Here is a 23,249-nt window from a genome sequence, read left to right as displayed (position 1 = left end):
AGCTTTTTTGAATTTTCTATGAATGGAAATCATATTTTCTGGTTTTGACTGACTTTCCTTACTCAACATTGTTTGTAAGATTTATCCATATGTAGCAAGAGTTCGTACCTTGCTTTGTAACAGTGTCCCACTGTATGCATTCAGTTGATAAATACTGGGGTTTCCAATTTGAGGCTATCATGAAAAATGCTGCTAAAAGTATGTCATTTGGTACATGTCTGGTAGTGGAGATGCTGAATTGAAGGCATAGATGTCTAATTTTGTAAGTATTGTCAACATTTTCCAACGTTATTAAACAATTTATACTCCAACAAACAATTCTGTTGCTCCACACCTACAACAACATTTGGTATTGTCAATTTAAAAAATATATTTTTGTTCTTACCAGTGCAAATCTATGGTACTGTATTTCCTTGATAACCAATTTTGTTGAATACTTATTAGATTTAAAGATTCTTAAAATTATAACTTGTGTTTGGGAGTTTGATGGCTCTGTAGGATAAGCATTGGACTGTGAACCACAAGGTGGACATTTTGACACTATTAGTCATTCCACCGGAGAATGATGAGGCTCTCAGCTCCCACAAAGATCTGCAGCCTGAGAAACCCTATACAGAGCTGTTATGGATTGGGACCAACTTTGTTGTTGTTGTTAGGTGCCATTAAGTCAGTACTGATTCATAGAGACCCTATGCACAATAGAATGAAACACTGCCTAATCCTGGGCCAACCTCACAATTGTTGTGATGCTTGAGCCCATTGATGCTACTATATTGTCAATCACTGTCACTGGGGGTCTTCCCCTTTTTCTCTGACCCTCTACCTTACCAAACATGATATCCTTCCCAGTGACTAGTCCCTCCTGACAATATGTACAAACTATAAGAGACAAAGTTTGGCCATTTTGGCCTCCAAGGAGCACTCTGGCTGCACTTCTTTCCAACGCAGATCTGTTTGTTCTTTTGGCAGCCCATGGCACGTACAATATTCTCCTCCAACAACATAACTCAAAAGCATCAATTCTGCTACAGTCTTCCTTATTCACTGTCCAGCTTTCGCATGCATTATGAGGCAATTGAAAATACCATGGCTTGGGTATGGTATGGACTAAGGCACACCTTAGTCTTCAAGCTGACATCTTTGCTTTTCAACATTTTAAAAAAGCCTTGTGCAGCAGATTTCCCTAATGCAATACGTCATTTGATTTCTTGACTGCTGCTTCCATGAGTGTTGATAGTTGATCCAAGAAGAATGAATCCTTAACAACTTCAATCTTATCTCCGTTGATAAGAAGGTTGTTTATTAGTCTAGTGGTGAAGATTTTTGTGTTCTTTACATTGAGATGTAATCCATACCAAAGGCTGTGGTTTTTTATCTTCATCAGTAAGTATTTTAAGTCCTCTTCACTTTCAACAAGCAAGGTTTTATCATCTGCATATCGCTGGTTGTTAATGAGTCTTCCTCCAATCCTGATGCCACAGTTTTCTTCATATAAACCAGCTTCTTGGATTATTTACTTAGCATACAGGTTGAATAAGTATAGTGAAAGAATACAAGCCTGCCACACACCTTTCTTAATTTTAAACCACGTAGTGTTCCCACATTCCGTTAGAACAACTGCATCTTGGTCCATGTACAGATTTCCTCATGAGTACAATTAAGTGTTCCGGAATAATCATACTTCTCAATGTTGTCCATAGCTTGTCATGATCCACACAATCTAAAGCTTTTGTGTAGTCAATAAAGCACAGGTAAACATCTTTCTGGTGGTATTCTCTGCTTTCAGCCAAGATCCATTGGATATCAGCAATGATATCCCTTGTTCCACGGCCTCTTCTGAATCCAGCTTGAACCTCTGGAAGTTCTCTGTCAAGTGTATGCTTGCAGACATTACTATATTACCTTTAGAAAACATTACTCACATAGAATATGAAATATATTGTTCAATGATTTCTGCATTCTGTTGGATCACCTCTCTTTGGAATGGGCACAAATATGGATCTCTTCTAATCAGTCAGCCAGATAGCTGTCTTCCAAATTTCTTGGCATAGCTGAATGAGTCCCTCTTGTGCCACCTAACTTTCTTGAAAGATTTCAATTTTTATTCCATCAATTCCTGGTGCCTTGTTCTTTGCCAATTCCTTCAACGCATCTTGTACTTCTTCCTTCAGTATCATTGGCAGTTGATCATACGCTACCTCTTGAAATGGGTGAACATCAACCATTTCCTTTTGGTACAATGACTCTGTGTATTCCTTCCATCTTCTTTTGAAGCTGTCTGCATCTTCGATAACTTGCCCAGAGAATCCTTCAGTAATGAAAATCGAAGCTTGAATTTTTTCTTCAGTTCCCTCATCTTGAGAAATGCTGAGCGTGTTCTCCTTTTTTGGTTTTCTGACTCCAGATCTTTGCACATTTCATTGTAATATCTGACTTTGTCTTCTTGAGCTGACCTTTGAAATTTTCTGTTAAGCTCTTGTACCTCCTCATTTCTTCCATTTGCTTTAGCATCTCTATGCTGGAGAGCAAGTTTCAGTGTCTAATCTGACATCCATTTAGATCTTTTCCTTCTTTCTTGTCTCTTAATGACTTTTTGCTTTCTTCATGTATAATGTTCTTGATGTCACCCCATAACTCTTCTGGTCTTTGGTCTTTAGTGTTTAATGTATCAAATCTGTTCTTGAGATGATCTCTAAATTCAGGTGGGATATATTCAAGGTCATGTTTTGGTTTTTGTGGTCTTATCATTTTCTTCAGCTTTGGTTTGAATTTGCATATGAGCAATTGATGGTCTGTTCCACAGTCACAAATGACTGAAAACTACTAGAGGAAGCATGACATTGTAGGTATATTACTGATGTAAAGGGATCCACTTCCAAAAAAGTACTTTTTTATGAAGTACTTCATTTCTGCCTTGAAACGCGACTGAGGTGGGTGGCAGATGGGACATCACAGTACCTGATATAGACTCCAGATTCCCTAAGATTCTCTTATTCAGAGTAAAGTTGTAAGAAATGAGTCCTATTAGGAATTTCTGGAGATAAGTTGTAAGAAATGAGTCCTATTAGGAATTTCTGGAGATAAGGAGTTTCTGAAGATCAAGCCAAGACAGAAACCATCTTTCCTGTTCTTTTTTTTTTTTTTTTTTTCAATCACTATTGTCCAATCCTGACATTTCTATTATGTTAAAGCCAGTCCTATTAGTAAAAAAAATTGTTAACTCCTTCTTCCCAAAACATTACATTGGCATTTCTATTTCTTAAATTATGAAAGTACAAATGTGAAAGGAGAAAAGTCTTTTGTGCCAATGCAGTTGTTAAGTACCGTTGAGTTGATTCTGACTCATAGAACCCTGTATAGGGTAGTTGAGGGGTGGCGGGTGAGTTTGAACCCCTGACCTTGTGGTTCACAGTCCAATGCTTATACTATAGCACTAAACCAGGAATCTGGAGTAATGATGCAAGTATGCAGGAAAACCCCTCAACAATTTCATAGCATCAAGAACCTAACACAACAGGCAGACCTCCTGGTACAGACCACAGAACACATTGCCACTGACTCAATTCGGACTCATAGCAACATTGTAAGTCAGAGTTTCCAAAGCTGTCATCTTTACAGGAGGCCTGGTGATGCAGTGTTTAAGCACTCAGTTGTTAACTGAAAGGTGGTGGTTTGAACCTACCAGTCACTCCTTGGGAGGAAAAATGTGGCAGTCTGTTTTTGAAAAGATTTACAGCCTTGGGAACCTTATAGGGCAGTTCTACCCTGTCCTATAGAGTCACCATATGTTGAAGTTGAATCAATAGAAGCAGGTTTAATCTTTATAGGAACACACTGCCTCATAGTTCTCCTGTGGAGTAGCTGGTGGGTTTGAATTTCCAATTTCTCAGTTAGTAGCTGAATGTTTGTTCGGTGGCATCAAGTCAGTGACCCAGAATGAACACTGCCCAGTTTTGAGCCATCTTCACAATTGTTACATTTGAGCCCATTGCTGTAGCCACAGGGTCAATCCATGGCTTTTGGGGAGGGGAATCTTCTTATTTTTTGTTGTTATTGTTGTTGTTGTTAAGTGCTTCCGAGTAGGTTCTGACTTATAGCTGCTCCTCAGAAATCTGACTCATAGTACTTCTGAGGAGCAGCTGGTACATTTGAACTGCCAACCTTGTGGTTCAAACTGACCTTGCAATCTAGCGCTTATTCTATATAGTGCCACACCAGGACTTCAGATAACTTCAAAGTTGTTGATGTCAATTCTCTTCTTTTAGCATTAAAACTCAAAAGACAATACAAACAGAAAGCCCTCAAAGAACTCTGTGCTAACGAGTGCTGGAATGTGCATGAATCATACTGGCAAATATTAATATATGAGCAGCAAAAACAGTTAATTGCAGCATTAGTTACCTACAAAATTAGAAATGGATAAAGAAGGAAGATAATTCAAAGAGTTTAGATTCATAGAATTATCTGTGAGTAAGCACTTTGGTGACCTTACTGTACTCAATATTCACTCCCATGGAATGAACCTGGTGACCCTACTGTACTCAATATTCACTCCCATGGAATGAACAATGGAAAACAACTCACACAACTCTTGATTTTTGTATCTCAAATACAAATAATTTTCCTTATAATAGTCTTACACTGTCTTCTTCCACCATTTTTGCAGCAGTATGGTCAGATACATGGGAGAAAGAGGAGGCTTTCTACTCCTGCAAAGCTTTACAGCCTCGGGAACCCAATATAGGGTCTCTATGAGTCAGCACCAACTCAATGGCACTTAACAACAACAACAACTTGGTCAGATAGGCAATCTCTGCTGATGCAAAATTTTGTAGTCTGTCAATATGCAGGGAGCTATCTCACATGAGCCTTGTCACCGAGATACTGGCTATAATTCATGTATTAGTCATAGCCATCAAGTAGATTCCAACTCATGGCAATTCCATAGTGTCAGAGTAGAATTATATGCCATAGGTTTTTGTTTTTATCCCCCTTCCCAAATTGCTGTAAAAATACATACCAAAGCCATTACCAAGTCACCAATTTTCCATTGCTGATTTTTCACAAGTAGATTTGCCAGGCCTTTCTTCTGAGGTACCTCAAGGTGACAGACGATCACCAAAGTCTGGTTAGCAGGGAAACACTTAAACTAGTTGTATAACAATCAAAGTTCCTTTACAGAGCTTCCTTTTCATGTAATGACTACTCAACTGAATTTTCACAAGATCTGAGAACTTTATCAAAATATAGTGTGAACTGCATTTTCTCCTGAGGACAAATTCTATTTTTTATGAAGCCAAAGTGTGGCCATTGTAATGAATAAACTGCAACTTCACATTGTAATGAAATATTTCTGTCTGATCTCCTAGTAATATCATACCTTTTGTTTCCAGGATCCATGTATTCTTGAGATACTGTTTCTAGAAAAGGAAATAATGCAATCCATTTATTAGCATTCAGTTATTAAAATGGAACTTATCTAATAAAATTGACCCTTGTGGTTTTCTTTTTATTGAAATCATATGTAAAAATAGTTGCTATGGTTTGTTACACTATTTATCATCTATGTGTGGAAGATACAAAACCTATATGTGGCTACACCTCTGGTTGAAAAATGATAAATATTTCATTTGTTCTTTCCCTCACTGATTTTTAGTTTCATGTATTTATTACAGTTAGTGACTGCAAGCTCAAATGCACCTTACACTGATTTCTGGGTATACCAAGAAACAAAACCCCCCAAAACAAACATTCATTGTATGAGAATTCACTTTAGGTTTTTGCAAGAACACTCATACACACAGATATATTTCTATATTCTTTTTATTAATCTATCTCAGCATTTTAGACATTGTTGATAATCACATCTCTTTCATGCTTGATATTCTAAGAGAATATGATAATCTTAATGATGAATACATTTGTTAATATAATTTACTTTGAAATAAATGTAAATAAAAAAATAAAATTAGGTAGCAGCTTTCAATGGCTGATAAAATAAGTAATCCTGACCATTTAAAAACATCAAAATACATTGTTAACATGAAAAAGCTGGCCTGTTATTTTGCTATTTGTGAGACTGCTTGAGTTGTATACAAGGTTACTGTTAGTTGGAACTGACTCAACCGCACTTAACAACAAGGCAATTTTAATGTCTTCTGACACTGAATTAAAGGAAAAGCAGGTGCTTGCCTTACTTTTACACAGCCCACTGTAAAGCTCTACATATAAAATCTATTTAGGCTAGTTTACTGCAAAATGAACTTTACTGGCTGCCGTATCAAAACCACCATAGAAGCTTATTGATAAATACACTGTTTCTAGAGTGTCAAGGTTTATCGCCACCTAGTGGTAAAATCCCTGACTTCTACTTTTCATTATTTCTGAGCATGAGCTCGTCTAAAACAGAACACAGTTCAGAAAAACTGAAAATTTTAAAGTAATCATTTCATTAATATTATTCATTATCCTAATGTAGGATAAGAAAGTATAACAAATAATTTTGCAAATAAAATATATCACACCATATGACTGAAATACGAATTCTAGAAGAATATTGTTTTTTGCAGTCTGTCAAGTCAGTTCTGACGCAGTGGCCCTGTATAGGGTTTCCAAGATTGGTTGGTGGGTTTAACTGCCAACCTTGTGGTAAGCAATCCAGTGTTTATCTTACAGGGCCACATTAGGGCTCAGAAGAATTTTACCTAAAAGATATTCTTTATAATACCAGTGTCCTTAGAAGTGTTCCTTGAAAACTATTAACATACAAATGGCTCTGAGAAATTCCTTGGTCAAGAGACCTGGCTAACTAAGACTGTTGTTGTTGTTGTGAAGTACCATCAAGTCAGTTCTGACCCATAGCGACCCTGTGTAGGGTGTTTCTAAGGGGCAGCTGGTGATCTTGAACCGTCAACCTTGCTGTTCATATAGCTTTGCAGTCTGGCACATTAACCCCCCAAAACAAATTGTTGTTACTTGTCATCAAGTCAGTCCCGACTCATAGTGACCCTATATAGTGTTTCCGAGGCGTAGCTGGTGAGTTTGAATCGCTGACCTTGCAGTTCAAACTACCTTGCAGCCCAGTGCTTATCCTACAGGGCCACAGCAGTTTTAATAACTGATATATGTAGAGTATCTAAATATCCATATTACATTCTTATACTCAAACTATTTGAAAAGTAAATATTTAGGTGAAGACATAAGTGCTAATTTGCTAGATGTTTTTTCCTTGGGTTCTCACATTTCTTCATTTTAAGAAAAAAATGACATTCTAACTTTTAAATAGTTTTAGGGATCAATTCATGAGACAGGAAAGCATCTAGGGTTAAATGGTTGACATTAAAATTAAATATAGTGAAGCACTGCTCATTGAGATTGGAACTGGGAGACAGAACATAAAACATGAGACTGTGCTGAAAAATCAGTGTTTTGTAGGTAGAGAGGTAATCTAAAAAGCTCTTTAGAATTTATATGACAGACTCGAGAATGTAAACCTGTATGAGGAACCTTAGTGAAATCGTATCTGTTTAACCAACCTAAAATGCTAGACATGCTGAGAAACTGGCATTATTTAATCTCACCAGACCATTCATAATGGACAGATTATAGGACAGGTACATGTGAAATACAACTTCTATATGGCCAACTGAAAATTTAAGGATTGGATAACTTTTTAGGGCCAATTAAATTCCAATCTGTGAAAACTGAACTGTGTGCAACTAAACTTGGATTGAGTAAATCTATCTGTTGCTAATTCTCATTTCTCCTGATTTAGGTTTTTGATTTTTAAAGACTTGGCTTTCATTTTAAAATATGTCCTCTGGCCCACAGAAAGGCACTTGGTTCAATCATTGCTCAGGTAAGTCTTAGCTGGGAAGACATGAGTGGTAATTTTCTTATTAAAATTTAATAAAATTACTCATTCAAAAAAACGGATTTAAAATTTTCAGTGGTGAGATGTCCAAGCATGAAATAGTCTATTATGTTCTGGAAGTTTAATCTTTCACTACTTTTAGTTTAACTCAGAATATGACAGGCATAATGAGATAAATTAAGTGATGCTTTAACAATTGTATACCATAAATGATATCTTGTTTTAGGGTATCAAGTGTTTGATTTACATGTGCCATTTTTGATATATATTGTTAACCTCAAGAGTTCATAAAATTTTTCTTAGGCTTTCAAAATATAAGCAGAATAGGTTCCTAATGAAATTTTTATCTTTTATCTTGAAATGATTATACCTCCCATCATAGTATGTCTTGAAAGTGGTTTATATGTCATTTCTTGGAGTAGCTTGTATATTTCTTCATTTATAAGGGGGAAATGTCTACCCCCAAAGTCACTACCATTTATTTAAGCTTATCATCAACCATAACTTTTAAATATCATCACTTTTGGCATAATTGCTGCACAATCTTAAAGTTCTTAGAAAATTATCAACAGATTTCTATATGACCATAAAAATATAGTATAAAAGTACACTTCATGCTATGTCTTTTGGCTCTTGTTCTTAGAGTAAGTGTAAGTAATGAATCTGCATGTGTAGACTAGTAGCAATCATATTTTATTGAATCTAAGATGTAACTGAAAGAATTACCTTTATTTTATATTCCACTAAGAATGGAAACAAAGACTGTCAATTACACTATAACACACAACTGATAAAGATGCTTCCAGTTTTAGAGGCATTGAGAGATGAAAGAATGTGCATCTCAAAACCAATAAAATATGTCATTTAGTCAAATTCTAAACACTGTCTATTAAATATTTTCATTTTGATCTTTCACATAAATAAGGCATGACTTAGGTAAGCAAAGAAGACTTTATTTCTGCTATACATAACAACATATTGTTCTAAGAAACAACCACTACTATATTAGCTTTAGCATTAATGTGAGGATTTAAAAAATACATGTCAGCAATCCCTGTTTCCAACAAAACAAGTTGTGCACAGACTATCAGGTTATATGAAAAAAAAAGCTGTCAACTGTCCACAGGGAGAGCGTCCAGTCACATTTTCAGTCAGTCAGCTGAGGACTATGTCATTACTTAGTCTCTGTTCTGCAGAAAGAACACAACACAAGTATGAAAATCATCACCTGAAAGGAAATAGCTGTTGTATATCGTATTCCTAACATTTCCTAATTATTCTTTTATTTTAATATAACTCATGTTATCTGCTTACTTAATCATAAATGCTCCCGAATGAGCAAAACCAAACTTACTTAGAAATGATGCAAGCAGGTACTGAATTTCTGGAGGGAAAACACTGTGAATTATTACAAAATCAGAATGTGCTGAAATACTACAATTTTTACTTTCCTAAGATTGAAAGAGAAATGTATTTTGAACATCAGGCCCATTTCCTTAAAAGTGAACTTTACTACTTTTTAAAGTTATCTTCTTAGACCAGTTTCTTTCCCTAGTTCTTAGGTGGGTCTTTAATTCTTCAGTGACAAAAGGAACAAACTTAACTGAGCTGCATCTTGGTACTCTTGAAATTAGAAAAAGCAAACAAAACAGCGTTCCTCTAAAAACTGCAACTGTCAAAATCATGTAAAATTTGGAAAATGGTTTGATACTATTTTGTGGAACTCCAATAGAATTATTTAATGTACCAACAAAGGAGAAGAATCTTATAGAGTCCTTGGTAAACAGAAGTTCTGCAGCAAAAATAAATTTATGCTGCAGTCAGAAAACATTCAAATGCAGTATTGCTAATAATTGCTGGTGCTGTTAAGTGCCCTCAACTTGGTTCTGACTCACAATGACCTCATATAGGGTTTCTGAGGAGCAGCTGGTGGGTTTGAATTTCTGACCTTGTGGCCGGCAGTGCAGTACTAATCCTACAGCACCACACCAGGACCCCTTGCTGATTATAGAACACCCAAATCACCATTCTAAACGAATCTGACTTGCTCCTATCCTTGACCTGAGTATGTACAACAGTTCAATAATGAAACATTTACAGATGCATGTTGTTTATGACTAGTCATGCTGATGAATGAATATGTAACTTCTCTAATGCAATGAATTGATAGATGCCCATCACTTTTAAGAGGTATTAAAAACTTCAGTTCTCATTGCACCAGCTGGCTCTGAGGTAGTCTTGTACCAGTGTTGCTGTTGCATGTCATTAACTTGATTCTGACTCAGAGTCTTACAGGACAGAGCAAAATTGCCTCCAAGTGGTACCATAGGATAAGCACTCAACCTCAAGGTTGGTTGGAACTGCAAAGTCTGTGGTTCAAACTTGCCAGCCACTCCTCAGAAATGCTATACAGGGTCGCTATGAGTTGGAACAGAATCTATGGCACTTAGTGACTACAACAATCTTATAGGATCAAGTGAGGTGGAAGATTCAAACTGCCAACATTTCAGTCAGCACGCTTAACCACGATACCACAATGTGGTGTGCGGATGGGGCACACACACATCACAGTGAGCTCCTTTTTATACCATTAAACTTTTGAGTTTCTGGTCACTTGTTAAGTGTTATCCAGTTGGTTCTGACTCATAGTGACCTTGTATAGGATTTCTAAGGAGTGGCTAGTAGTTATAAACTGCTGACCTTGTTTGTGGTTAGCAGCCCTGTGCTTATCCTACAGCACCACACCAGCACTCGATCTTAGACTACTTTATTTTGGGTGAGATGGTATCTCAAAGTTTTCACTGACACTACTAACATAAGTTTTAATCTGAACCTTGTAAAGCATGTTTCATTTTATTAGGAATTTTGTTGACACATTTTCATTCAATAACTCTGAAAAAACTGGATCTCAGAAAGGTGAAGAGACCAATCCAAATAAGTCAGGGTGAGAGGTGGAATCTCAATCCATATTTCTGATCTTAAATTGAATATTCTTTTTACTGGGCAAATAATCATTAACAAAAGATCAATCAGAGTAATTAATATATTTTTCCACTCTTTAAAAGGTCAGTATATCATTGTGGTTTTTAAGGACAGACTTTTTGAGTAAAAGCAAGAATTAAATTTTACCTATAAACTGAAAAATTCAGACAGGAATAAACATTCTTGTATGTTTTCCGGAATATAATTTATCTAAGAAGAATTATGTTTTTAACACTTTGTATATGAACACCAAAACACTGCTTTGTTGAAAGAATGATTTGTGAATTCGTTTTCAATGATAATCTAATATCTCTAGGATTAAATTACAATGTATGACATAATGGAAGTGATTTTTTCATTAAATAAAACATTTCTAACTTATAATTCTTTATAACGGATCCAAGGAGCACTTCTCAATGACAATTGACTTATCTGATGGAGGGATAATCACTATCACTTGATTTGCTTTATTAGAGGAAAGGTCATCAGAAGTTTAAGTCTGAGTCTTATTCTGATGATGTTAGCTCACAAAAATGATCAGAAATTAAATCTGGAGTGAAGAAAGGCACTCACTTCCGACTAAACTAAATTGCTTGCCTGTAGTGGACTTGGGAAGGTATATGCAGGAAAAGCAGGAAAATGTTCAACTTCCACTGAAACTCAGAATTCATTTAGAAAATAAAATGTAGAAAGAAACACACATTTCTAACTTCAAAGAACGTTTCCCCAAACCACATAAATATAAACTGACTGCCACAAAAAAGGTAATTTAAGTTTTGAGTTTTGAAAAGCAATACAAGAAATTCATATAGCTAGCAGAAATTGTCAGGTTTTTTTTTAAAAAAAAATCTATGAATGTACGTATGTATATATGCTCATAAGGGTACTTTCAGAATGTCTAGATTTAATGCACAAACTCACAAACCTAAGTCCAGAGAATTACCAACATTTAGGTTCAAAAAGTCTGAAAGAGATATATTATTTGATATTACCTGTTAGACAGTTTATTAGTGAGAAGTCAAAATGTTCTTTGAAACGACTGTTACAAATTACCTAAATTCATAACTCAAGGCAAAAATTCTGCAAGTTAAAAATCTTTAGAAATATCTTCATGTTAAAGCTTATCCAAGAACACATCAAAAAGTTCCACTCTTAATATCTAAGACTGTCTCAGACAAAAAAAGCAATTTAATTTCATTTTCTAATTGAAATCTGATTTGATTTTACAGAAGGGCAAAAACATTTATTCAGTAAATGTCAAAAATATTTTTTAAAGTTAAGTTAGTCCATGCTGCCAGAGATGGAGGCAGAGATGATGACATGGAGAGATGGAGTGGCTGGGGACTCTGGACTCAGGGAGGGAGAGGGGCTGTGTGCTGAAGGCAGGGGTGGGGTGGTGGGGGTGGTGTTGGGAGGCTTGCAGCGAGTACCCTTTGGTTGTTTGATGATGCATGGAGGGAACTGTAATCATTGCAATGAAATGAAATACGACAGGATGAATGTAAAGTTAATGTTTTCCCATGTAAACTATCACAACATTCACAATAAAAACTTAAAAAAAAAAGTTAGTCTGTGCTACAGCTTTGTCAGCAAAGTTTTAAGCCAAAGTACTTTCAAAGGACTATTTACATTCCTCAAGAGAAAGTTCATAATTAAGTGCTCATATATATAGCTACATAAACTGTTTAGCCCATGTTCTTTTATTCAGGAAAAGAACTTACCTCACGAATCAGTAAGTTCTTTGCCGTTTGTTAGATTCTTCTCGTGGGGAATCTGCCAGCATAACTTTAAGCCTGACCCCATTCAGGATCTTCCCATGTAAAGCTGTAATGGCATCATTGGCACTTATTCTATCTGCATACTTGGCATACCCCACATTTTTTCCTGACACAAGATAAACTTCAATCAAATTGCCAAAACGACTGAAACAAAGTGAAAAAGTGAAAAAAGTCAACCGAAATGGATAAACACCGCTGAATAAATCTAAGACTTATTCCCACACCCAACTACCAATTCATGTCAATTTAAAATATCTTCTCAATTTTTCTCTATTCCCACTCAAGTTTCTTTCCCAAATCAAACCATCATTATTTAAATTACTGTGTTAAACCAATGATATTTCAAAGCATAAATCTGTGGAATTAAAATCGTACCAGAATATATCCTCTAATACGTCTAAAGGCAAAGGGTGAGGATTGAACACAATAAAAAGTCTTTCTTTCACAGGAGTTTCAGGAGGGGCTTTTTTTTTGCATGATGGAAGAACAACATCTGTTTGGATTTGAGGCAACTGTGCTCCAGAATTTCCACCAAATTGCTGCTGCAAAGTTAGGTATACAATGAGAAAGAGAAAAAGTGCATGTTAGGGATTCTTAGTCGAGCAATTAAAACACATGGCAATTACCTACAGATGACAGCTATATAGCTATGCAACTGCATCATGCTAGGATGTGGTCTTTCATGATAGTGTTGGCAATTTTCTTACACAGATAATTAACAAAGACTGTTCTTTAACACTACTGGAGAATTGTGAAAATACAATTCTTAGCTGCTTACCAGAAACTGCTGCTGACTTGGATTATTCCACACCATGGAGGCCAGCTGTGCTGCTACCATCTGCGTTGCCATTTTTCTAAGGAGACTAGAGATAATGACTAATAATTTTCAAAAAACTAGAACTATTCAGTTGCTTGATAGTAATTCATTTTGTGTGCCTTCCTTACCTGAGAGGTCAAATGTTTTCTATATTTATTCTTCAAGTCATAATCATGTATATTCAAAGCGTGGCTTTAAACAACTCCTGGAAAAGTACTTACTCTGTTGCATTACTCCCATCGTCAATGAAGGAAACACCTATTCGATTTCCAGGAGGGTACTGAAATCCATGTAACTTGTATTTTGCATAAATAGCTGATGCTACATTAAAATACTGAACCACTCCATGACCTACAGTAAAGTAGAAAACATAGAAAAATTAAAAAATCTAATGCTGTGTAGCAAAGTGTCTCAAAAATGAAACAATATGGAAATATCCTAATATCACCTGTAAGCAGTAACCTCAGCTATCAAATAGAACTATAACATGCCGGGATGAGGAAAATTCTGAAGCTCTAGTCTAGGCTTGGAATCCTGATGTGGCACTGTGGGTTAACGTGCTGCATTGCAGGGTCAGTTTGAACGGCAAGGTCAGAGGTTCAACCTTACCAGTTGCTCCTAGAAACTCTATACAGGGTCTCTATGGGTTAGAACTGATTCGATGGCACTTAACAACAACAATTCCAGAGATGGAGTCCTGATGTGGCACTGTAGGATACTCACTGAAATGAAAGGTCAGTTTGAACTGCAAGGTTGGGAGTTCAAACTTACCATCTGCTCCTTGGAAACCCTATACAGGGTCACTAAGAGTTGGAACCAACTCAATGAAACTTAACAACAACAACAACTCCAGACTTGAAAGAGTTTATGATCCAAAAGGGGAGATAAGGCATGTGCAGGATCCTAAGTTAAAAATAAATGTAGTTAAAGGCGTGGTAAAGCACAAAGTGTTACAAACCCAAAGAGCACGTCTGACTTGGAAATCAGAGATGACATTTAAATTGGACCTTGAAAGATACATTAAGAGTTGAGGTTTTGGGCATTTCAGATAGAAAAAACTGTCTTAGTCAATAGTCTGTATTTTCCCAAAGGGTTTGTCCGTCATCTGGTCACAGTGTAATTCCCTACCACTCTGGGATCTTTGAAGTGGTGCTGGAGAGAAATGAGAGACTTCAAATCTCATCATTTTAAAATTCAAATAGCTATCCATCAATTGTCATTATACACTGCTGTTTCAGTGATTTTGGAAAAAAGACAAGACAAATGCATTTTATTGTACCACCTGGCCAAATCACCAAGTATAATAATATAGAAATAAGCAACAGCATGTGTTTACCACCCTGTGTTAGCCCTGGTGGTGCTGTAGGATAAGCACTGGGGTACTAACTGCAAGGCTGGTAGTCCAAACCCACCAGCTGCTCTGAGGGAGAAAAATGAGGCTTTCTGCTTTGGAAACCCTATATAGGGGTACTTTGAATTGGAGTCAACTCAATGGCAGTGGGTTTTGTTTTTGTTGTTAGTATAACACCCGGTCTACTTGGGGAGTTGTTTTACAAGTGCCTTCAAGTCGGTTACAACTTACAGTGCCCCTGTATAGAGTTGCTGAGGAGACACTGTGGTCTGAATGACTATTTAGATAGTGTGGCACTGTACTTATCCTACCATGCCATACTATCTAAAGAAAACATAAAGCAGTCTTTAAAACTGGACAATTTTGTCTTGGTAGTTATTTAAGTTATAGAGGGCTTGGATCTAAATGGTACTACTTGAGAAATTAGAAAGCCCAGAATTTAAGTAGCAGAATACATTGATTTACAAAGAACAAAGAGAAAAAAAGTGGAAAATAAAACAAATAAAATGCACCATACAACAGGTTGAACTCTATAAACAGGAAGAGTTGAGCAGCACAAACAGCAGAACCTAATCTTTCCAAACAATTCTCCCTCAAATGGCATCAAGCCACACTGCTTTTATACACACCTTCTGTTGGTCATACAATGAATTCCCTAGAGTATTGTGGCCAATCAACTTTATTCTGGAAACAGTTCAGCAAATGAAAATACAGAGGGAAGAAAAGCTTTAAAAATGGCACTGTTGTTGTTGTTGGTAAGTGCCATTGAGTCGGTTCTGACCCATAGCAACCCTGTATAGGATTTCCGAGGAGCAGCTTGTGAGCTTGAACTTAGTCTTTCACACATATATTATCTAATTTAATTTTCATACCCATAAAGTGGATTTTCTTGTCTACATTACATAAAGAAGAAACTGAGCCATGGTACAGTTGGGGAATTGTCAAAGTTATACAACTGGTAAGCTATAAATCCAGGATTTGAACAAGGAATAAAAGAACCAAAAGTAAGCAGGTAGCTTAATCAATTTTAAGTTTCCTTACCTTCTGGTTTCTTCATTGCTCTGGAAGATTCTCAGAATTCTATCACTTTACACTTTGTGAGATAAATTTCATGAAGGTAGAAATTTATCTAAATTTACCTGAATTTAGAGATCATCTAAAGAATAGATTTGATGATGCATTAGACACTAATGACTGAAGACCAAAAGAGTTGTGGGATGACATCAAAAACACTACACAGGAAGAAAGAAAAAGGTCATTAAGAAGACAAGAAATAAGCAAAAGACCAAAATGCATACAGGAAGAGACACTGAAACTTGCTTTCTAGCATAGAGATGCTAAAGCAAATTAAAGAAATGAGGAGGTAAAAGAGCTGAACAGAAAATGTCAAAGTACAGCTTGAGAAGACAAAGTCAGTAGTGTTATGAAATGTACAAAGATCTGGAGTTAGAAAACCAAAAGGGAAGAATACGCTCAGCATTTTTCAAGCTGAAAGAACTGAAGAAAAAATTCAGTTCTCAACTTGAAATACTGAAGGAGTCTATGAGCAAAATATTGAATGATGAAGACAGCAACCAAAGAAGATGGAAGGAATATACCGTCATTGTACCAAAAAGAATTGGTTGATATTAAACCATTGCAAGATGTAACATATGTAATGAGCCAATAACACTGAAGGAAGAAGTCCAAGGTGCAGGGGAGGCACTGGCAAAGAACGAGGCACCGGGAATTGATGGAATACAAATTGAAATCTTTCAACAACCTGATGCAGCACTGGAGGCACTCATTCGTACATGCCAAGAAATACGGAAGACAGCTACCAGGCCAACTGATTGGAAGAGATCCATATTTGTGCCATTCCAAAGAGAGGTGACCCAACAGAATGCAAAAATCACTGGACAATACCATTAATATTACATAAAAGTAAAATTTTGCTAAAGATAATTAAAAAGTGGCTGCAATATTACATTGACAGGGAACTTCCAGATGTTCAAGCAGGATTTAGATGAGGACGTGAATTGAGGGATATCATTTTTGTATGAATTGAGGGATATCATTGCTAAGATCAGATATATCTTGGCTAAAAGCAGAGATATGACTACCAGAAAGATGACTGCCTATGCTTTATTGATGATGCAAAGGCTTTCGATTGTGTAGATCATAACAGCTATGGACAACATTACGGAGAATGAGTATTCCGGAACACTAATTGTGCTCATAAGGAACCCGTACACAGATCAAAGGCAGTCTTTCGAACAGAACATGAGGATACCAAATGGTTTAAAGTCAGGACAGATGTGTGCCAGGGTTGTATTCTTTCACCATACTTATTCAATCTGTATGCTGAGCAAATAATTCGAGAAGCTGGGTTATATGAAGAAGAATATGGCATCAGGATTGGAGGAAGACTCATTAGTAACCTACGATGCAGATAATACAACCTTGCTTGCTGATAGTGAAGAGGCTTTAAAATACTTACATATGAAGATCAAAGATGACAGTCTTTGATATGGGTGGCGCCTCAATGTATAGAAAACAAAAATCCTCACAACTTGACCAATAATAACATCATGATAAATGAAGAAAAGATTAAAGTTTTCTTGGATCCACTATCAACCATTATGGAAGTTGTTGTTGTTGTTAAGAGCTGTCAAGTTGGTTCTGACTCTTATTGGCCCTGCAGAGGGTTTTCAAAGAGTGGCTTGTGAGTTTGAACCACTGAACTTGTGGTTCAAACCAGCCTTGAAGTCCAGTGCTTTATCTCATAGTGCCACACATGGAAGCAACAGTCAAGAAATCAAAGGACGTATTAGGCAAATCTGCTGCACAAGACCTTTTTAAAGTGTTGAAGAGCAAAGATAATCAGCTTGAGGACTAAGGTGCGTCTGACCTAAGCCATGGTATTTTCAATAACCTCATATGTATGTGAAAGCTGGATAATGAATAAGAAAGACCGTGGAAGAAGATGCTTTTGAGTTATGGTGTTGGAGGAGAATATTGAAAGTGCCATGGGCTGCCAAAAGAACCAATATATCCATTTTGGAAGAAGTGCAGCCAGAGTGCTCCTTGGAAGCCAAGATGGCCAAACTTCGTCTCTCATACTTTGGACATGTTGTCAGGAGGGATCAGTCGCTGGAGAAGGATATCATATTTGGTAAGGTGGAGGGTCAGAGAAAAAGAGGAAGACCCCCAATGAGATGGATTGGCAAAGTGGCAGCACTGGTGGACTCAAGCGTGGCAACAATAGTGAGGTTGGCCCAGGATCAGGCAGCGTTTTGTTCTACTGTGTATAAGGTTGCTATAAGTCAGTACCAAATCGATGGCACCTAACAACAACATATGTATGTGCAAGTTGGACAATGAATAAGGAGTACCAGAGAAGAACTGAGGCATTTGACTTGTGGTGTTAGAGAAGACAACAAAAAGTACTACAGACTGCCAGAAAACCAGTGTTGGAAGAATGGCAGCCAGAATGCTCCTTAGAAGTCAGGGTGGTCAGACTTCGTCTCCTATATTACAGACATACCATCATGAGGGACAGGTGCCTGGAGAAAGACATCATGCTTTGTAAAGTAGAGGATCAGCAAAAACATGGAAAGCCCAATGAGATGGACTGGTACAGTGGTTGCAGCAAGTGTAATAATGATGGTGATGATAGTGCAGAACCGGGTAGTTCATGGGTCACTAAAGTCAGAGCTGACTCAATGGCAGCTAACAAGAGCAACAACTTAATGTGGACAGGCTAGAGATGCTGGTTCAAATGCAAATTATCTTCTATCTTTCATTGAGGCTATGAGGCAGGTAAGATGGTACAAGGACAACGGGGCTTCCATCTTTTTAACTCTTACTTTCCTACAGAGCTTTTCTTTTATCTAATGGTTCCTGGAGGAGCGCAGCAGCTCTGAAGAATAAGTAGGGGACTGCGAACCACACGTCAGCATTTCGAGCCCACCAGTCACTCTTCGGGCAAAAGTTAAGGTTTTTCTGTTCCCATCAAGATATAAAGCGTCAGAGACCCTATATGGGTTGCTATTAGTTAGAACCAACTTGATTGGAATTAACAACAATGTTTGCTAGGAAAAAAGTGATGAAGGCAATACATTTGTAATAAGCTGAAAATAAGCAAAAAAGAACAGTTGCATACTCACTTAATAATCTCCTTTACTTTACTTTCTCCTTTCCTGCTTCCTGATGATCATGCTCTTGTTTCCCATGCCAATAGGATATTCTCTAGCTATCTAGCTAGTCCAACACTTGTACCCCCCACGTAAGCTTGCCAATCAAGTCCAACTTCCCTACCTAAATGTCAAAAGTATCCTTTGTTCATTTACTCAATGAAGCTTTGACACCAGTGTTATGGAAAAAAACCAATTTGATTAATCCATGCTAAAACTTGAGCAATCAAGAACATTTCAAGGCACTATCCAGAATATCTGTATTTTAAAATGGTGTTGTAACCCAAATAGACTCTAACTGGTAGTATAGATATTTTGTTGTTATTTTTGTTAAGTGCCTTCCAGTTGGTTCTGACTCACAGATGCCCGCATAGGGTTTCCGAGAAGCAACTGGTGGGTTTGAACTGCCAACCATGTGGTTAACAGTCCAGTGCTTACTAATCCTACGGCACCATACCAGGATTCCCAGTGTATTTTAGGTTATAGGAAAACCGGAGGCAAAGACTAGGACAAACAATGGGAAAGCTACAACAGTGCTTTTCTGGGAACCTTGAAAGCAAAGAGACACATACCTTTGTGGATAAAAAAAAACCCCATCAAAGTGTGCCTTTTATAAGTGCATTGCCAGGCAATTTTCAGAACTGCATAGCTTGCAGCTACCCTAACACTGCTCTATCTGTGGTTAGCAGTAGGAGTAATGTTAGTAATGTGTGGATAATTTTGGCACATTCATTACTCACTATTTTTGGCACTGCATACTATTTCTCCTTCCCCACAACCTCTGGCAACCACTAATCGATTTCTGTCTTTATTGACTTGCCTATTCTGGACATGTCATATAAATTAATCATATAATAGGTGTTTGATTTCTTTCACTTGGTAAACCATTGTCAAGTTTCATCCATGTTGTAGAAGATATCAGTATTTCATCCTTTGTATAACTGAATAATACTACCTTGAGTTGGGCTGTTAACTGCAAGATAAGCAGTTCAACCGTGAGAGAAAGATGGAAGAAAAGGAAACATAAAACTCTTCTTACAAAGTTTATCTGACCCAAAACGTTTCAATGGAGAAAAGTCATTTTAAAACACATTTTAATTAAAAAACATAAAGGTATCAATTTACCATAATTTGAATAAGGATCTCGTTGAACTTCACAATATTCCAATCCTGGTATTATATCAAAAATGCTGAAAAGCTGTTCTTCAGTGAAAGGAACTCTTGATACAACCGACAAGCGTTTGGAGATAGCTTCCTGGCCTCTGTTGTCATTCTTTTCAAAACTTGAAAATTCAGGTTGTTGTTCTCCAATAACATTAAAAAAGAGAAAGAGAGAGAGAGAAATCACTTTATTTCTATAGATTCAACAATTCATTTAATATTTTAGGCAGTGGAAAGTAGAGTTAACTTTTGTTAAGTCTGCCACATTGAACAATGACACTGCATTTTGTCTAGGTTCTTGTTGAGCAGTACTATCAGAAGGGAGCAACAGCTCTCCCACTTCCCCATCTCCTTCCACACTGGCACACATGTAGAAACGCAGAGTGTAACTTCACAAGAATAAGTTCAATATGCAAAACTGAAAAATATGACAAATTTCTCAGCTGAAAGTAAGTTTGTCCAAATATTTTAAGATCCACAGACCCTACTTTCATCACTCATTTCCTTCTTTTCCTAGTTTTCTAACTTACTTTTGTCACTCCTTTTCCTTCTTTAAATAAGTGAGCAGTCATGGAACAAAATTTCAGAACTCATACTGAGGGGAGTTTATCTTTTGTGCTTTCAGGTCAATGGCATAGGGACAGAAGCTCACCCCCAAAAGCAATACTGATATAATTTACTATTCATATAATACAAGGGGGCTTCAAAAAGTTCACTGACAATTTCCAATATCTTTTCATTCCAGTTTTCTATTAAGTTTTTAATCCATCTCACACATAATTAAACACAGAGAAACAATAAAAGAAAATAAGTGTTAAAATATTATGGACATTCACAGTCATGATCAACATCATAAGACAAACAACTACATTAAAAATGTTTATTTACTACCTGATAAGAAATATTTTTAAAAACTCAAATCAGAGTGTATATAATATTTACAGTATTAAAAACTGCTAGCTCACTTACCAAATGGAAACATATTTACTCTTGGTTCATGAACCAACGTCTCCTGCCTCATACTACTATAATGATCTTGTTCAGAAGATTCAGATGCTTTATTTTTAGGTTCAGCCAAGATTGCTTTAAAACCTGGTGGGGAAGGGAAAGGAGGAGCAGAATCCATGGGTTTCAAGTTTCATACCAAATTTAACAAAACTGCAAATGTATCTGATTGTTAGTGCTTGACTGACCATTGTAATTGTACAAAACAACATTTACACAGTGGCCATCTTCATCAGACCCAGTTCTTTGCCTTTTGAAAGATGGCAAATATCAATAATACCAAATCATGGGTCAATGTAGACATAGAGATCAGCAACCCTATGCTATCCCTTCGAACCTCTCCCTAGTACACATGGCACCATCATTCATGCTCCCAGGTTCCTCAACATCAAAATCCTGTAGGGCTTCTTCACTTAATATGCTTGGCATATACTATCTTCCACTTTAATATCCCTGCCTTTTTAAAATTTAGATTCTCTTCAATAAATTACAATAGTCCTTTAATAGTCTCCTTGCCTTTGGATCCACAGTTTTTAATTAGGGGCCCAATGAAGAACTTTGGTAGTAGTGGTTGTGTGCCATCAAGTTGGTTCCAATTTATAGTGACCCTATGCACACCAGAATGAAACAATGCCAGGTCCTACACCATCCTCACAATTGTTGTTATATTTGAGCCCACTGTTGCTGCCACTGTGTCAATCCATCTCCTTGGGAGTCTTTCTCTTTTTCGTTGACCCTCCACTTTACCAAACATGATGTCCTTCTCCAGGGACTGGTCCCTCCTGGTAATAATCTCTCTACAGTATGAGAGATGAAGTCTCACCATCCTGGCTTCTAAGTAACATTCTGGCTGTATCCTTCTCCCAAGGATGTTTGTTTGTTCTTCTGATGGTCCATGGTACTTTTAATATTCTTCTCCAACACCATGCATCAAATGCTTCAATTCTTCTATAGTCTTCCTGATTCACTGTTCAATTTTCACATGCAAATGAGGCAACTGAAAATACCAGGGTTTGGGGCAGGCACATCTTAGTCCTCAAGCTGCTTGCTATCTTTGCTCTTGAACACTTTAACGGGGTCTTTTGCAGCACATTTGCCTCATGCAATATATCGTTTGATTTCTTGACTACTGTTTCCATGAGTGTTGATTGTAAATCCAAGTAAAATGAAGTCTTTAATAATTCCATCTTTTCTCCGTTTATCACAATGTTATATATTGGTCCAGTTGTGAGGAATTTTGTTTTCGTTACATTGAAGTTCAATCCATAATGATAGCTGTCGTCTTTGATTTTCACCAATAAGTATTTTCAGTCCTCTTTGTTTCCAACAAGCAAGATTCTGTCATCTGCATATTGCAGATATTAATGTCTTCCTCCAATCCTGATATCAGATTTTTATGCATATAATCAAATTTATCACATTATTTGTTCAGCATACAGACTAAATAAGTATGGCGAAAATGTACAATCATGGCGCACACAGTTCCTGATTTTAATACATTCACTATCCCCTATTCTGTTCTAAAGATTGTCTCGTGCCCTATGCACAGGCTCCTCATGAGCACAACTGTCTTCTGGAATGCATTACTGGTAATGTTATCCATACAGTCTAAGTCAGTGATCCACAATGGTTTATTGCTGTGGTATATTCTTTGCTTTGAAAGAGCTTTACAATTGTTTTTTAAATTGTTTCTTACGTATTTTTTTTCCTATTAGGTCTTACCTACACAATATAGCCAACACTAGAAGAGTTGTGGGATGACATCAAGAACATCATACATGAAGAAAGCAAAAAGTCATTAAGAAGAAAGAAGGAAAAGATCAAAATGGATGTCAGATGATACACTGAAACATGCTCTCCAGTGTAGAGATGCTAAAGCAAAAGGAAGAAATGAGGAGGTACAAGAGCTGAACAGAAAATTTCAAAGGTCAGCTTGAGAAGACAAAGTCAAATATTGCAATAAAATATGCAAAGATCTGGAGTCAGAAAACCAAAAAGGAAGAACATGCTTAGCATTTCTCAAACTGGGGGAACTGAAGAAAAAACTTCAACACTCGGCTTTCATTATTGAAGGATTCTCTGGGCAAATTATTGAATGATGCAGAAA

The 23,249-nt window shown here is 36.8% G+C and overlaps 1 protein-coding gene across 1 annotated transcript in view; it reads right to left on the bottom strand.

Moving 5' to 3' along the window:
• Positions 1-8,805: 8,805 nt before the first annotated feature.
• The window catches only part of RBM45 (RNA binding motif protein 45), a 27,726-nt gene continuing 13,282 nt past the window's right edge, over positions 8,806-23,249 (bottom strand). Inside the window, exons 4-10 of the mRNA XM_006866681.1 lie at positions 21,107-21,229; positions 20,102-20,281; positions 13,672-13,801; positions 13,412-13,496; positions 13,009-13,172; positions 12,577-12,777; positions 8,806-9,063 (exon numbers count right to left, since the gene is read on the bottom strand). Coding sequence (XP_006866743.1) covers positions 12,585-12,777; positions 13,009-13,172; positions 13,412-13,496; positions 13,672-13,801; positions 20,102-20,281; positions 21,107-21,229 — 875 coding nt within the window. The 3' untranslated portion in view covers positions 8,806-9,063; positions 12,577-12,584. The remainder of the gene's footprint in view (positions 9,064-12,576; positions 12,778-13,008; positions 13,173-13,411; positions 13,497-13,671; positions 13,802-20,101; positions 20,282-21,106; positions 21,230-23,249) is intronic.

Source organism: Chrysochloris asiatica, unplaced genomic scaffold (assembly GCF_000296735.1).
Source record: "Chrysochloris asiatica unplaced genomic scaffold, ChrAsi1.0 scaffold00094, whole genome shotgun sequence".
NCBI classification, from domain to species: Eukaryota; Metazoa; Chordata; class Mammalia; order Afrosoricida; family Chrysochloridae; genus Chrysochloris; species Chrysochloris asiatica.
This window is presented reverse-complemented; position numbering and strand designations above follow the sequence as displayed.